Source organism: Zosterops lateralis (genome assembly GCF_965231275.1).
Source record: "Zosterops lateralis genome assembly, chromosome: 2".
NCBI lineage: Eukaryota > Metazoa > Chordata > Aves > Passeriformes > Zosteropidae > Zosterops > Zosterops lateralis.
The window spans coordinates 75,499,265-75,516,800 of NC_139763.1; the positions used below are offsets into that span (position 1 = coordinate 75,499,265).

The 17,536-nt window shown below is 37.9% G+C and overlaps 1 protein-coding gene across 3 annotated transcripts in view; it reads right to left on the reverse strand.

The window, feature by feature from the left end:
• GRIA4 (glutamate ionotropic receptor AMPA type subunit 4) overlaps positions 1 to 17,536 on the reverse strand; it is a 214,703-nt gene that overhangs the window by 62,088 nt on the left and 135,079 nt on the right. For all 3 annotated transcript variants that reach the window (XM_083884832.1, XM_083884831.1, XM_083884833.1), the window contains exons 5-9: positions 12,065 to 12,118; positions 9,939 to 10,097; positions 7,992 to 8,159; positions 6,248 to 6,352; positions 778 to 888 (exon numbers count right to left, since the gene is read on the reverse strand). In XM_083884832.1, coding sequence (XP_083740958.1) covers positions 778 to 888; positions 6,248 to 6,352; positions 7,992 to 8,159; positions 9,939 to 10,097; positions 12,065 to 12,118 — 597 coding nt within the window. The remainder of the gene's footprint in view (positions 1 to 777; positions 889 to 6,247; positions 6,353 to 7,991; positions 8,160 to 9,938; positions 10,098 to 12,064; positions 12,119 to 17,536) is intronic.

Sequence of the window (17,536 nt, forward strand, 5' to 3'; positions counted from 1 at the left end):
CTTTAAAGGGCATGTCTGACTTCAGAGGAAAAAAATGTTAAATATTTTGTTTAAAATACAGATTTGTAAGAAACAATTGTTCTGAAAAATTGTGAATTAAAAATGTAAATGAATGAAACCACTCATTCTCCTTTGCAACCACTCCTTAAAAACACAATAATCCTGGAAAATCAAACTCCAAATCTATTTATTTTTTATTAAAATGGAAATTTTACTGCAATGCTGAATAAATGTATTGAGAATGCATCTACTAAATTCATGTTTTCATTCAAAATTAACAGCAGATAATCCAGTTTTGACTGGCTGACTGAACCATACTAAGAATTTCAGCTTTTGCTAAAGTCAATTGAGTTTGTAGTTTATCAACAAAAAGGGATACTGAATTACAGTAATCTCATTTTACACCCTCTGTTCTATTCCGTCATTTAAAGGTTTTGTGTTTTTCTTCCAGTTTCTTGTGAGTCAAGATTTATCAACTAGAGGTTGTAAGAACTCATATCTCTGAGACTTATTTTAGTAAAAAATTGTAAAGATTGAATAAAAAAAAAAAATTACCACAACTCAGTTTTTAAAACCAGACTTCAAATGAATCATTATATTAAATATATACAAAAAAACCCCCAAAAAACCCCTGTGCAGACATGACAGTCAGTGTAATTAGGATATATGGCTGTCATCCTCCCACTAACCTAGCAACTGGTAGACTAAATTAGATCGTAACTAGAAGTGAGATTGTGTCACACACCAGGATAAGCATTAAAAAAAGAAACACCTTACCAAAATTGTAGTGACAACAACTGTTCTATTCTCCATGGCTGCAGTGTCATTTCCAAGTGTAGGTTCGTGCTGAATCAAAACTAATTTATCCATGTCATTCCAATAACCAACCTACAAAACAAAATGTATTCATTTGCAGTAAGGTCTACATTCTGCGTAACTACAAATATAAATTACTATAAGAACAACAGAGTGATCCAAAGATGGTTTTGTCCAAAGGAAGTGCTGTCATGTTAGGTATGGAAGTATGCATCTACCACCTTGGGTGTACCACTTTGCACCCCTGCTGCACAGAGACTGACTTGATGTCACCTTGATGTCACCACTTGATGTCACCTCCATTTTGCTGCTCCTGATTGATTTTGGCTACTTACTTCAACCAGAGACAGAAGGTAAATCCCATTGTCATTAGCTTGAAGCCTTCCTGGGGCATAAATGAGATGTAAGAATTTTTTCTTTCCACAAGAATATTTTCATTTGTTAGTCCTCCAGATATTTTGGTCTTAGACAGAGGAATGAAAGACATCTGGATGACACTTTTGCAATCCCATGGCTGATCTCAATTCCTTGCTCCATCATGGGCTTCCCAGGAGACCCCAGCACTGGGATTTATACCAAGCTTGTTCCACTTAACTGCTAGCACTGACCTTTTAGTACCTACATTAGAAGCTCTTTTATTTACACTTTCTTTACACTCACAGGACAGACATTACCAGCAGACAGTGACTCAGCTCATGCAGGATAAGCATCCCTCCTTGAAAGGTGCTTGCTTTTCCCACTGACTGTAAAGCATGGTGAGACTGAATTCTTCCTAAATATATCTCTGGGAAGTGCCTACAGGGAGGTGGAACAAATCAGGTTTTTCTCTCTTTGGCTGCATTTAGGCTGCCATAACCCTTCCCTGAGCAGCTTTAAGGTAAAACGGCTGCCTTTGTTCGTTGCAGGCAACAAACTTCTCTGGAATTAGATTTGAATCATTCTTGTTCTCCCATGGAGGAAAACCCCCGAATCTACTTTTTCCCCCTTCTTGCCCATTCTCATTACTGCAGATAGTTCATGGCTGTCTGTGCATCCACTGACAAGGCTGCTGGGGCTTTTTCCTCTCACCCAGCGCTGATAGCACTCAGCTCCATGTCAAATGGACAACATGAACACAAATGTGTCAGTAGAACAGTGTTCTAATCCCACCTCAAGGGGCTCCCCTGCTTGCTGAGAACGTAATGAATTGGGAGACTGATCTTTCTTCCCAGCATGATTTAACAGACACATGATTTAAAAGGTTTCTATCAAAGAGATGTAATTCAACCAGGCACAGCTCAGTTTCCAGGAGCACCTGGGGATGAGGCAGCAGCAACTGCCCCTTGCCCCCTTCCTTGTTTAATTAGGAGTTCATGAGACTGAGAGCTGGGAGAGAGGAATGCCTTGTCTATTTTACTAGAAGAGGAAGAGGAATTTTAGTGGAAAGTGGGTTCCAGACAGAGCTTCAATGTAACTGTGAGGACCAAACGACACTCTGTGCCTTGGATGAAAAATTTCAGTATGATGGAAACTGGTTAAATGATCAAACCAGTTATGTAGTCAATATTATTTCTAACACTATTGCAGAATCCTGATTAAATTCAATACCACATAGGATTCTGACTCTGTGACAAGTTCAGCTCAATGCAGTGATGGGATGTGATACAAGAGTCTAAAAGAGCAGGGGAGTGCTTCTGGTTCCTGTCTCATATGCATTACATATATATTCTGTATTTTATTAAAATAGTCGACCTTCCTCTTAATATTCACATTTACTACATCATTAGTTTCCTTTTTGAAAAAAATGCAAGGAGAGGCAAGTCATTTTAACAGTCCCTAGAGCAGTTTGACTGAACATGATTGGGTTTTTTTTCTATTAGTGAAGCAAATGAGCACAAACTGTCCATGCACAAGTTCTGGTATATTTAGTTGAAATGTTCCTTTTCTTTTTGCAGTTGCTCTTACAGCACTGGAGCCTTGATTTAGGTGTCTGCAGATAACAGGAAGTGTCAGCAGTGCTGATATAGTGGAGAGGAAGGTTTTCCTCCTAGTAGTGTGTGCTGCTAACAAATATTCCTTTTCAGCCAGACAAGCCATACAGCCACAGATACAATTGATTATTGAAAATGTGGAGTTCCTGTAAAGAAACTGTGACCAGCTAAAGGCAAAGTATGTACACCAAAATCTAGCAGTTTGGGGAACTATTTGATAGTGAATGATGATTTTTCATTGTGCAATTCTTCACTGCTATAAAGTTCAGAAAGAAAGCAGAAAACAAATGGTGTACTGTGCTACAGGAGTAAGTACCATATGAAAATTCAGACAGAGATAAAGGCCTTATTTGAGAAATGACAGGTATCTTTTAAAGGAATTTTATAAAGCTTTTGTGCATTGGTGTGAGCCTGTATGTGTTCAGTGCAAACCTGCACTAAAGTAACTCTGGAACTAGATTACTGAATAAATATGAAAGCTATGTCATGACACTTGTATAAAAGTATAGAGATACACACTCACTTTGAGACCACTAAATAACAGTATGCTTTCACATAAATACCTCAGCTCCACAAGGAAAAAAATTCCTTAAAGGAGAGGATTGAATTTAGCTACAAAAGTACCCCCAATTCTATTTGGGTTGCAATTGAACTTCATACCAGTTGCAACAACTTATACAGAGGCTGAATTTATCTTTTAGGAAAAAAATACTGCAAAAAATATTTACCTCAAAATAAATTTGCCATAACAGTTTGGCATTTGAATAAATAGTGTCCTTTCTGAAGACCTGTGCACCTTGTAGTAACCACTGAAGTGATCCTGTTGGACCTTACAAGCCACTGAAGGCAAGAGAATACTCAAAAATTTTGATAATTAATTTTCATATTGCCAAACTGGAATTCAGAAGCCAAATCTTAGACTGTCTTGTGCATGCAATGTAATGTATATACTTTACTTTTTAAAAAAAAAAAAAATAATTATTTTATTTATTTATTTATTTATTTATTTTATGTTGGTGATAAGGATGCATGGTCCACAAATACAGAATTACTGAGCTGGGAAGGGACCTCTGAAAGTCATTTGGTCAAACCCTTTGATCAGCCTAAAGCCAGTTGCCCAGAACTGTGTCTGGATGGCTTCTAAATGTCTCCAAGGATGAAGACTTCACAACCTCCCTGCACAACATGGTAATGCTTGGTCACTCTCAGAGTATATAAAAAAATATTTCCTAATGTTCAGATGGAACCTTCTATGTTTCAGTTTGTGCTCATTGCTTCAGGTCAAGTCCCTGGGCACCAGTGAAAAGCCTGTATCACTTAATCACAACCCTCCAGTCACAGGAGCCATTCCACTACATCTCTGTGAACCGTGTCCTCCTCAGCAGTAGGTTTTGTTTTGGCTCTGCAGAGCAGAACCAAGTAAGAAGTGCTGCATAAATGAAACTAACACGACATAGCTAATATTTTCTGTTTTACTAAATTATGTGGAGGTCTGCCTCTGTCTAGCTGTGCTGTTTTCTAATGGTCTTTTCACATATTTAAAGCTGTGGGCAACAAAATCACTTTTCTAAAGATTAGAACCATGTGTTACTCTGACTGGAAAGGCAGTTTTGAAAGGATAGTGCTGGCTGACTCATAAGTCATGTTATGTTGGACATGAGAAGAAGACATTAATAGTGAAGGCCTCTTAGTTCAATTAAGTACAGTCATTTCTCACATATTATATAGGATTTGTCAGGCCGAACTACAGAATTGGTCCAATGATCACATATCAAGCACTATCTAATACATGAGAAATAAATTCTTGTGAGTAGCCAGATCTGTCAAAGCTGTTATGACTTGTTATATCAAATACAGGTAATGACTTAGGACTAGCAGAGAGGCATGACTGGAAGGTAACAAAAGCACCTTGGGCTTCTAGCACAGCACGGACACAGCTCCTCTGTTTGCAATCACCCTCCCCTCAAACTGCAGGCAAGAAGAGAGGATGGGGACATTCCTGCAATGGTGCCAGATACCTCTCCCATAACAGGTGACAAAGGTTGAAACATCAACACTTTTCAAAAGTTTGCTGACAAGAAAATTCCCTAATGAAGTTGCGACCTAAGTAAACACATCTCCTTGCACCTTGCCTTCCCTCTTGTACAACTGGGAATAGGGGATGGAAAGGGCATAATTCAGTTTCCTTCAGTGCACCCCAGCCACCCATATATCCTCCTGGCTGCCAATGGTGTGGTACAGAGACAGGAGGGAAGCAGGGCTGGTAGCAAGATCAGACACATTTTCTGGCACAAGACAGTGGACTTCCCAAGAGAGGAAAGACAAACTCATCTTTCTGAATTTATTCTTCAGCCATCTGTCACACTTTCAAAAGACAACTGTACCAACAGGCCTTATATGCAAGCACATGCTTTGCTTTGGTCTATGGCTCTATACTGTGACATAGTGGCAATTTTTTCACCCAAGTGTGCAATTCTGCTCTGGGTCTGCAGTTTAACACTCTGCCTCCTCAGCGTTGTGGCAGGTAACTGTCTCCAGGGACACACAGCTCACCTGTGGTGCTTGTCACCTCTGGCCAACAACAGAGGACTATTTAACTCAATATTTAATGCTTTTGCCCTATTCACCATTACCTGTCCCCTTTTCTTGTTGTGGTGATCTCACAATCAAAATAGCCTCAATGACTCAAAAAAAAAAAAAGAAAAAAAAGAAAATCCTTGAGTCTGAGTATGTTTTCTGCTTTTATTTGTTTTATATGATGATAAATGGACAAATTTCAGCATAGAAGAGAAAGGATCAACAAACTACTCAGGCTTATCCTTTCAAAGTGATTAGGGTGAGTGATTATGAGTGTTCAGACATGAAGTATCTGCTTAGACATGTATTAATGTGCACTTGCTTACGAGCAACCAAGTCAACCAAGCACACAGGTTTAAATGCTGCAAAAAATTTCAGAAAACACAAGTATCCAGGTCATTCTCTCTTCCTCCTCTATCCTTGTCTGTCCTTTCACCCTTAAAAGCCCTGTGCTAGTTACAGCCTATGATCCATGTTTACATAGAATGTACAAATCAACTTGCTTAAAAAATCCCAGTAATTTTCAAGACAAAAATCTTGGGATAAGACACAAGAAATATCTAGTATTCAGAATTCTGACCATTTTCCATCATCCAGCAGCCTAGCAACATGTCATCCAGCTGGTTTTCATTACTATGCTTGACTAACTGACATCCCACCACTCCAGATGCACACTTGTTTTTGTGTTCCCCAATCTGAGGCACTAAATAATAGCATCTAGTAGAAAATTCAGCTAAAAACTGCTTTGACCACAAATATCCACGTAACCCAATGTATTATGCCTTTTCAAACTGCAGAACCCACTTTAATATGTTTGCATAACCATTTCATCAGAAACACACGACCCATTTATTTGACATGAGGATGGCAATGTCAGCACATACCTTCCGAGGGCCAGTATTTTTCAGCTCAAAGACATCCATGGTGTAGTTGACTCTGCGACCGTAGTGGTCAAACTGAACATTTCCAGTCAAACCTTGTATTCGAACCTACAAATGGTAAAAAAAAACACCATGAAGACCCAGTCTCATGCTCTATATTTCAAATGTCACAGGAGTTCAAATTACCCTGGCTACATCCTTAGATCACCATAAAAACACTGCTGTAGAACAGTTCAAAGAAATAAAGTTGGCTACTTGCTTTATATTCTTTTTTTCCTGTCAAACTATGCTCAAAACAGGCTTAGATTTGTCAGTATCTAACTGCTAACAAAGACACACAGTGGACCTTCTCTTCTTTCATGCTGTGCAGCTCAACAACACCTTCCAGCTGCAGGTTCTAAAGACAAGTACATTTTTTACTACTCTCATCACTCCTGGGGTCATACGAAAAAACCTAAAGGAAGTTTCACCTGAGCTTGTGTCTTTTTAGCTCTCCCTCTGGTGGATTAAATGTACAAATTGAGTATATATGGCTCATCAAGGTCAACTTGACAACAACCTCAGCCACAGCAAAGCAGTTCACTATCACAAAAGGTGAAACAGGGCTGGTATGGGATAGGGTTTGAAAAGGGTGTTTTCAAAGCATTGGAATGAAGAAGGGCAGAGGCGAAGCCTTACAATTGGCTGTGGCAGTTTCCCACCATGCGTCCCTCAGCTGAAACCAGAACACTTATTTTTTTTCTTTCTGTGTCACTTTACTGTGTCACTGAAGGATACCCAAGCTGTGGTCCTTATCCCAAAGAAGTTGTGGCCATATTGCTGCTGCTGGCTTTGCTTTTAACAGGATCTGGTCATGAAAACCTCTTTGGCAGAGTTTCAAGTCTCATGCTCTCTGCCTGAGCACAGAAGCTGGACTTAATATTTTTCTCAATTGTTACAGATCTGTGCATCTGCACAGAATATGTGAAGCATACAAAATGCTTTATTTCTCTCCCTAAGAGTCAGGATGTGGTTTGAAATCACTTACTCTTTCCCTCTGTCCATTTCTATCTCTGCTGATTTTTCTCCAGGACTGAAACCTTGGCTTCTAGGCACAGAGCTGCCAGCTCTGTCAGCAGTCACTTCTCCTCAGCAGTTTCTCCTGAGTAGAGTCTGCTCATTTGCAATGATTTAAATTCCACTGTAGGATTTTTATTTTCTTTACTGTCCCATTCAAAGGAAAGGCTAAATCATCTTGACAGAGATCTGGAACTTTCTAGGCATCCATATTCATCAGGAATTCAAAATCCTGACATCAGAGAACAATAGCTCTGGGTTATTTCTTTTTAAAGAAAAGAAACTCAAAACTACCTATGTGATTTCCCTGGGAGAAGTCTACTTTTATTGAAGATGACAGAAACATATTTGAAAGGTTATATTATGTGGTTATACCTTTTCTCTTAAATGACAATATTTGTACAGTCAGGTTATTTGCAATAGTAACAAATGAATTCAGCAGTGGAGTGGAGGAAGTTCCAACTATCTCAAAAGATCTAACAGTAGCTTCAAATAGTAGTAGTTCCTCTCTGCCTTCATTTCAAGTTACAAATCAGAACAACTTGAACAGCCCAAGCTGCTTCCAATTTCCAAATAAAAAATAATTTTTCATCTCCTATTACTACCCTTGTGCATACTGTTTTGCAAGTCATCTAGTGTGCAACTAGTATCCAAAATTCTAAAAGATTCCTAGAATAAAGCCTCCCCTTACCTGTTTTAATGTCCTTTCCATATCAATTCCTTGACCCCATGGGGCTGCAGGGTTGGCAAGACAATCACCAGCATTTCCTCTCCTTGATATATCAATTTTCTGTCTTCTAAGATTACGGAAAGTTTCAGCCATCACAAGTACTCCATCATATGTCAGTGCAGATGTATACTAAATAGATGGAAAAACACAGCCCTTCAGAGTTGACAAAAAATCTGCTGTTTTAAGATAATTCTAGTTTGATTCATTATGCAGCAGTTTCTACACCTTTATTTAGAAAACAGCTCTCCTCAAAATCAAAAGCAATTTTGTCTAAGGGATAAATGCAGGACATTTCAGTAGGTAGAGCTTTAAAATTTTATCTCCTAAGGGTAGAAAAATCTGCATCTTAAGAATTAATTAAAAAAACAAATTAAACTTGAAATATTAAAGTATTTTTTTCTTTCCACTTGACTCATACAATAGGGAATATCCCCATCCACCTAACTTACCCCAAAAGAAAAGAAATAAACAGTAACTCACTGAGAAAATATAAGAGAAAAAATGCACAGCTAATGAGCAGACATCCAGGCTACTGGAACTGTTAAGAATGATCAAGAGTAGGTTCTTCCTCTTGGAAAACCTGTGTTGGCTCTCTGCCTGATACGTACCCTGAGTAGTCTGTGTTCCTACACTAACCACAGCAACTGCTTTAGGTTGATAACACGCCAAATTAAACGTTTAGAACAAGTCTTCAGCAGATGTTAGCCTGGAGCCACATAAGCTAAGGGGTGTTTTCTCAGTAAGGTCCTCTGATAAAAAAAATGTTCACATGCCCAAAGCTGCTATTGATACGCTCTCTAACTTCCAAAATTCAAATTCTATTACACAAATGTGATTTCCTTCCTTTCCTTTGTCTTGTAGATTATAAGGTCTTTGAGACATGATTTATCTTTATAACCTCAAATTTTAGTTATCCCTAGATGAATTATGTGTGATTCCAATTAATCATGCTGACTTCTCAGAAGCAGACAGAATAATCCTGGTTTTGTGGCAAGGAGTCCTAAAGGCAGAATTTTTCCTGTCACCAGTAACTGGCGATGTCTGCATTCCAAGCCCTTGGTTTTGGTTTGTTTGTTGTTGTTGGGTTTTTTTTGCGTTTTTTTAACATAAATTTTTGGAGTTTCACTGAATTCTGTAGCTATGTCTTGTAATACCCATGTTGATGCTTTCTCTAGACTTTGTCAAGCTCCCAGTGTCCCAGCCAAAGGAGGGCTGGTTGCTTATCTTTGCATAGTGCCAAGTGCAAAGTGCCCCGCCCATTTTCAAGCACACCTGATATGTGTTAGTGCATATAATAACAACTACTTTGATGAAATCATATTTACAGCTGTGCTGTGATTTGCCTGCCAGGAAAATTATAAGTCAAAGAAAAATTTTCTTATCAATTTGTAAAGGATTAGGCTAGAGGATGGGATGAGATTCAACTTTAAAATCATGCCTGAATGTGATCTTTATGTGAGGCTTTGAGGTAGAAAATTTCCAGAGGAAACTCCATATGAAAATTTAAAGGTAGCAAATTTACAGTTACACTAATATCTCATCCAGAATAATTCACCTGTCAGGAAAGATCTGCACTCCGAAGAAAACTAGATAATTAGACTAATTAATGTAAATTTTATTGAAATTAAGTTGTCAGTTAAACATTTGACCTTTAACTGCTGTCAGTAAAGGGGTGAAATTGGAGAATAAGTGACAATAGACATTTAAGTACATCAGCAAAATGTGTTGCAGTTTTTGTTTCCACCACACAGATGTAAGAATAGGCATGATAAATGGCCAGTAATAATAAGATCAACTGCCTTCTCCTCTGCCGAAATAATAAAGTGTTCATCCATGTATTCAACAATGTTAATCAGAAATTAGAACACTGGAGTGATATCTTTGGTAGTGCTTCAGATCAGCAAGTACCTTTGGTGGGGTCTCAGATCCTGGGTATTCTCTCTGGTCCAGTTTCTTCCAGCGCTGCATCAGCTTAGTTACCATTGGGGTGCTGAAATCCACTAGCTGAAATCCAGTCACATTGGCTCCTCCATGCATAAATCTCTCCAGAGAAATATCTTTGAATCCCTAGAAAATCAATTTAAGATTTTGTTTGCCCTCCTACATCACTGTGGGTCCAATCCGTTCTAGGTCAGCATGGCAGAACAAAGAATGCACAACAGCAGGATTCCATTAGAAGGCAAAATTTAAAACCGGAGGATAATGTTGAACCCTCATTCATAACTTCCATTTCTGTAATGAAGAAAAAAAGCTAAGAAATAAATTTGCCACGTTATTGCTAGGGTGGTCTTGACAGCTAAGCAACACATTGTTGGGAATGGCAGACAGTTTTTGAAGAAGTGCCTTTGGCAAATCAACTGAAAAATGCCTGCAGAATATTAAAGGCTCAATCCAATTTTCATCAAAGTTGTTAGATTGGAATAAACACTGTACTAGTGCTTTTAAAAATGCACTCCTCCGGTTTTGCATATTTAAAAAATGAACAACACTATTCTGTAAATAAATTTATGCCAGGATTCATTGTTTAGGCTCAAAATATCTGAGATGATGAGATAATATAATTGACATTAGAAGGCAGAGACAGCATATGAGGATCTCAGTGCAAGGAAAATAACATCAGAATAACACTTCTGTTAAATAGGATTGTGGTACCTCTTAGATTTGTTATATATTGAAAACCTAGAGTGAACCCCAACACTGAAAGAGAAGATAAAGCACATATATCTCCTGACCTATTGGTTTCTCTGGCTAATCTGTTCAGCACAATTCTTTATTAGAATTTGCCTTTAGAGACAGAACTGAACTTCAATAAACTGCACAACACAAACTGCTAAAGCACTAAGAAGCAAACATAAATCTTCCTTCTTCCCTAACTGCTATTTCTAAGGCTAGCTCAGAGGTACCTTATTTTATTTTTCTTACATTCCTCTGACTGGTATTTATCAGTAAAAATACAAGCGAAAACACAAATCTAGAAATATTTAGGAAAAAAAAAGTGGGGTACTGGGCTACTGACCCAATATCCCAGGGGAAAACACTTGTTAAGGAAATAGATTTGATTCATGTCCTAAGGGATACTAACAGTAAATACAAAAGATGATGCATCAGAAGTCATATTACCCACATAATTGAAGAGACAGTAGATAACGAAGTGTGCCCCTGCTGAAGTAGATCAGATGTGCCTGTCTCCACTGCATATCTCACTAGTAGATTACTGCAACATCCAGTTCCTTGTCTACAGCAACTATTTTGCATGAGAAGAATTACTTGGGGAACTATAAAACTGTAATGTTGAAAAATCTAATTTATAAGATCTAAGAGTACAGACATCTCATCTGAAACACCTGAGGCCTTAAAAATAATCTGAAGGGGTACTAAGTTAAGGTTCAAGTGCAGCAAAGCACAATAAAATATTTCATGTCAACTAAAATTCCTTGAGGGAGAGTAGAAAGAAAACGGTTTAAAGCATGCATTAGACTCTGTCCTACATTTGTGCTTTGCCAGGCAGGTATTTTGGCTTAAAGAATGAGTCATTTAAATAATAAAATACTGCATTTGCTCTTTCTTTGCCCTCTTCTAAGCATTAGCTGTGTGAATGTCCAGTTCAGCCTTCAAGTAAAAAATACTGAACAAGTAATTTGACTGGAAATAGCTGATCTTACCAGAAAATAAATGTTCCCTAGGGAATGTATAAAAGTTACCTCTAGAATTCTTACGTTACTAATAATAAAATGATGAGTCAAAAACCACTGCAGTTCTGTAAATTCTAATGCAGCTTCAAGATACACGTATCAGTTCTTTCTCCTACCTTGATTTTGATAAAATTTAGGAGTATTACTTACTATATTACTGTGCCCTTCATATCTAGATAGCTGCAACAAGAAACCCAAGTTCTTTTACACATCATAAAGAATGCATTATCTACAAGCACATATTAGAGACAAATGGGAAATGCTGTGTGAAGTGCTATATCTTCAAAGTAAAACTGTGTTTCACTTACCGAGCAGGGGTATAATTCTAGAAAAGTATCTTACCAGGTTGGCAACAATATAATGGTATCCTTTAACGTGCTTTCCCACGCTCACAATCTGTGGGAGAGAAATAAGACAAAAAAGGAAAAACATTGTCATACTGTTTTCTCTAAAAAGGTGTTTTCATAGAAAGCTACATATAAACTGAAATACATAGCACCAGTAATATAATGTTATGACTCTTTTTGCAATAACATAGCTATAACATTCCAGGGGCTTAATAATGGAAAAAAGTTAAAATTACAGTGAGTAAAGTAATGAACTGGTAATTTTAGTGCCTTTTGTATTGAAAATACTAGTGTAGTATACTGTTTTACCAAATAGAGCAATTACCTATGGGATACAAATTCAGAAGCAGGAGATCTCACATTAGCTAGAAAGCCTACCCAGTGATTTACTTTTTCATTTGAAATAAGTGTAGAATGTATGAATGAAGCTGGGGGTTCATCTCTTGAGATCAAAGCTGTTTGCTCTTGTTGTGGTCAAATATTAAGAGTGTTATTCTGCTCTCAGTAAAATGCTAAAGGCTTTGGGAATGGGCATGAGCTAGGACAGAGCATGGTTGTCTGAGTGTTTAACCAAAATATAGCATCAAGCAACACAGAAAAGGCAACAACTGCGATATGGCAAGATCAACCAGAGGGTTCAGACAAAACCTGAGTCCACTTGCACGTTGCATCAATATTATTGCAATTTCTAGGATGGAGTAACTCTCATTTAATGTGCCAAAAAAAGAAAATAAGGTAATATTTTGTCAGTAAAAAATGGTGGTAATAGATGTGTTGCAGATTAAAGCTGCTTTTACTAAAGAAACTAACCAGTACTTATAACCAGTAACTAGTAACTAAGTACTACTAGTAACATGCATCTTGCAGTTAACAGTACAGTCCTTTGAACTCTTATTTTTGATTGTCTACCACTCATTTAGAAAAAGTCTGCATTCAGCTCAAATTTTTACCTCTCCTGAAAGCATTTTTGCTTCATTCCAAATGAATAAATAAGGCACAAGCACGAGTTTTCCATGAAGTGCAGGTCACTCAGTAAGTAACAGGAAGGGTATGGATTGGTTTCCTTTCCTGCTTTGAAATCTTAGCTCTAGACTCTGCCTGAAGAATTGACAACTTCCTGCCTTTAGAGATCGATCACATCTCATATTCAAAAGACAGAACAAACATTCACTATGCCTTGCAGCCCTTTCCCCCAGTGCTGTAAAAAGTGAATAAAAGTGCATTTTTAGAAATGAAGAAAAGCTGATGAAGGACTAAATATTTTGACCAAAGACATCCAGGAATCCATCATCTAAATCTAGACTAAGACTTGGACATACTTGATTCTGGACTCTATTGTTCCAGTAAATCAATTCCCTTTTGCAGCAGAATAGATGGGAAAATTCAAGGGATTTGGCATAAGTATATGGTCTAAATTGTTTTAATTTCATTACTTTAAAGTAATAAACAAAATTAGCAATTGGTCTTTTATCCTTTTGCTCTATCCCAAACTTTGCTCCATATGTATAGTAGTCCTAGGGTGACTTTATGATGCTTGTATCCCAAATTATCTGTTCTGTTTATGTTGGATATTAAGTTCTGCACCTTTCAGACTGGTTCCGAGAGCAAAGGGGGAAGAAGTGCACAGTCTGTTTGCAGAAACTGCATTTGCTCCCCTGCATTCCTTCTCACGGACTGTGTTGTCTGCAGCAAAAATAGTGAGAGAGGAGGTTTTACTTTGCTTTTCTGCTGGCTTTCCTCATTAGCTACAGCAAGGAAAGTTTTCCCAAAACTGTGTCTTGGTTTGCCTGGAACTGTTCAGCCCTGCTCTGGACTGAAAACCCAGAAGAGCACAGGGAGCTCACACCTGTGGCCCACCAGGACCCAGGACATGGCATTTTCCAGAGCAGGAGGGACTGATAAGAGACTGAGCAAGCCAAGCTACACTCCACAACAAGGACTCTCTCTCTCTCTGAATTTGCCATCTCTTCAGAATATGGAGAGGTTCCATTGTTTAATATTATTTGTTTTCTCATGTTTGTGAATACTTTTCTCATTAAATAAACAGTTTTTTCCACTTCTCTCAAAGGAGGTTTATCTCCCAAACTGGTGGGGGAGGGCCACCTGAATTTTCTTTCTAGAGGGACCCTTCTGAGATTTCCTCCCTAAATTTGCCCTAAACCAGGACAACAGTCTAAAACTAAAGTGTTTGTAATTAAAAACCAAAACATAAACCTAAAAAATCTCAGAAGACACTAAACACCCAAGCCATGACCAGATTGTTACCCTTCATATAAATGAATTTTAGACTTAATAAAACTCCCAGATCAGTGATTTAATACCATTGCTACCATTTTATTGGGGCTGGCAGAGAGGGAGAAGTCACAACTTTCCCTATTATAAGCCCGACATGTGTGAGGAGCTTACTTGAATTACTGTCAAGTAATTAATTTTTTCATATAATAAAAAGTTTCAAGTCCTGAATGGGTCAATGGCTTCAAAAGGAATATGTTCCCTGATCCCAATAAAGTTTATACATTTGTACTCATTCAGCAGTGCACGGTAATGAAAATATTTGCGTCCCCATCACAGAGAAACTGATATAGTTTTAAAAAATTTGCATTTTTAGATTAATACCACATCACAACCTGAAAGTTTTTAAGTGGATTGACATAACTTAGAATCATAGAATCATAGAATGGTTCAAATTGGAAGAGACCTTCAAGATCATCTAGTTCCAACACCTCACAAGTCTTTCTCCTCAGATCTGTGCTTGATCTATTCACCCTCAGCTTGGGCAAATCTCCTTTTGAGGTTCATTTCTGTGCTTGTTCCTAGGAAAAGCATGTAGATACTACTATGCAGAATTCCTGGATTTGATGTGAATAATATTTTTGGAAAAACCTGAAATTTGATGTTTTTATTGTATTCTCTCAAAACTTGTTTCTTTGGGTGAGTGAGTGACACACATACACAGTTATGTATTGTGTAGTTGTCTTAACTTCCCTTATAGTCAGTGGAAAGAGCAGGCACTTTGAGGAAATGATTCAGCTTATTCTAAAGCTCATGTGTAAAACTAATTAGACAGCTTATGCCTTGAAAATGCGTATTTTTCTGCATTGACTAGAAAAAGAGTTGATGGGGATTAGCTCTGATGTGGACATCTATATTTTATATCCCTCATGTTAACTGAGATGAATTTCACCCTAAAAATGTTGATTATACAGCCAGAAAAGAGAAGTAATGGCTTCTATTTTCAACCAAGATCGGGTACAATTCTGATTTTGAATTTGGAAAGTATTACAGCTATTGATCATACAGATTTTGAAAACTGGGAACTGGTTATAGTTTAGGGAAAAAGTGCCTGTTTAGTGAAATAGTTTCTGCAATTATGTCATAGTTTTGAATATCCAAAATATACATGCAGTCGCCTTTCTTCCTCAAATATCAAAGCTGCAGATTATGATCTAGAAAACAAGATATGAATTCTTGCTACCTGAACAACCCCCTTTTGCACCACTACACTTCTGCCCTGAGAGACATTGAGGCAATGAACTTAAGTCTCTTTGTAACAGGGAAAGGAACTCGACAGCTACTCAGTCTGGAATGTGAAATCTCTCACTTTCCTTCTCTGTGTTTTAACTGGTTAAGAGTGGCTAAAGTTTTGAGAGATGAGACCTCCACCATTCCATTAATGTAAGAGTAGATATTACCCAGAACCCAAAACAAGCCCGAGATTTTGGCAGATGAGGGAGTGTTCCAGAAAGCCTTTCCTACAGAAGTTCATTAAGTCTGGGGGCACTTAAAAAACCCTGGAACTTCCTTGTGCACCCCTCAATTCAGACCAAAAGGCCAAGTTCAATCATTGCCCAGAGGGAAGGTAGAGTGGCATTGTCTAACATCTACATTAGCAAATAAGGCAGCTGGTGGGATAAGGTCTGTACAGCAAAAGTGTCAGTGCTAAGGAGCTGGCATCCAAACCATACATTTCAGGGATTAAACCAGTTCATGTATTTTGAGTCCAACCTTGATGTGAAACTCAGGAACCAGGACATTGACTGCAAAAAAAAAAAGGCATGTTCCAGCTAGGATACTCTGTGTTCCTGTGGGCTGCACTTTCTTAGACAGGCCCTGAGCATTTGTGCGGCAGGTGGCAGATTCATGCAGCACAAGGCTGAGCAGTGAGAACTGCCTTAATTTCAAAAGCAAGGTCCTGGAAGAGAGGGCAGTGCTGTCACAGGGATCTTTAGTGGCTCTGTCTTCACACAGCAGCCAGTTGTGAAACCTAGCAGGGCTGAGGCATCCAAGCTGGGCTGTGCCAGTCACACAAGCAGTGAAACACCAGGGAACTGTTGATACAATTGGTCAGGGTCATGGTAGGTCAGGAAGGACCCTCTGTATGTGTATCTGTGCCCTTCACTGCTTCAGGATGCTCTGATTCAAAACTGTCCTAGTGCCAGCAGTCCATGGCAGAATGAAGTATTTACACATTATGAACACTAATACTTATGTGCTATGCAGTACTTCCTCACTTATACATTCTAAACATTTGGTTTTGCTCTGTATTTGCTCTGTACTCCCATTCTGGCAGCTTAGGGAGATTTTAGGAAGAAACTTCTGGGAAGGGTAAACTTTGATTCTTTGGGGAAGGTTGAAAGCATGTGTAAGCAGTTTGCTGCACTGGCTTTAGCATGTTGATTTGCAGGTTTTAAATCAATAACCATGGTGACTAGTAACTAGAATTGGAGCTTTTTTATACTTGTATTTGTAAAATTGAAGAAATGATTAAATAATCATCAGTATTAAGAAGAATGAGTAAGAAAATATAATCTGCTTCCCAAATTGCCATTAACAGGGAAGACAACACTCATTCCATATATTACCCTGTAGTCACACTGTTGGTGAATATCTCATTTCTGTAAATGAAAAAGAACAGAATTTTTTTTAAAAAGTGAGATATTAAGGCCATAAGGCTATCAAGTTTATTTCACAATCTAACACAATTTCACTTGGTTGAGTTTTTTCCCCAAATATTACTGTTTATTTAAGTTTCTGCAGAAAGGTGAACTTCAAAAAAACTCAAACCAGCATTAGGATCTAATCACATTAAAAAATGCATATACATATAAGAAACTAAAAAGAACAGTACATTGTGAGAATTTTTAGTTGCTGATCTACAATAACACAAGTATGAAAATGCCTTATTCTGATTTCAGAATTCCAGTGGTAATCAAAAGTAACTAGAATTACATTGACTTTAAAGTTTGGTAAAAGTAGGGCCAGTGAGATCCAACTCAGGCTTTTGACACAACTCTGTGACTTTATCATACAATACTGTTCTTTTAATTTAGCTGAACAATAGCCTGGTCTATGAAATTGAGAAACTGTTCTACTATTGGAAAGAAGGGCTACCAGTGTCCGCTTTGATTATTTTCCTTTTTTTTTTCCCTGTATGTGGCAAGGTCACTGACTTTGATAAAACCATTTG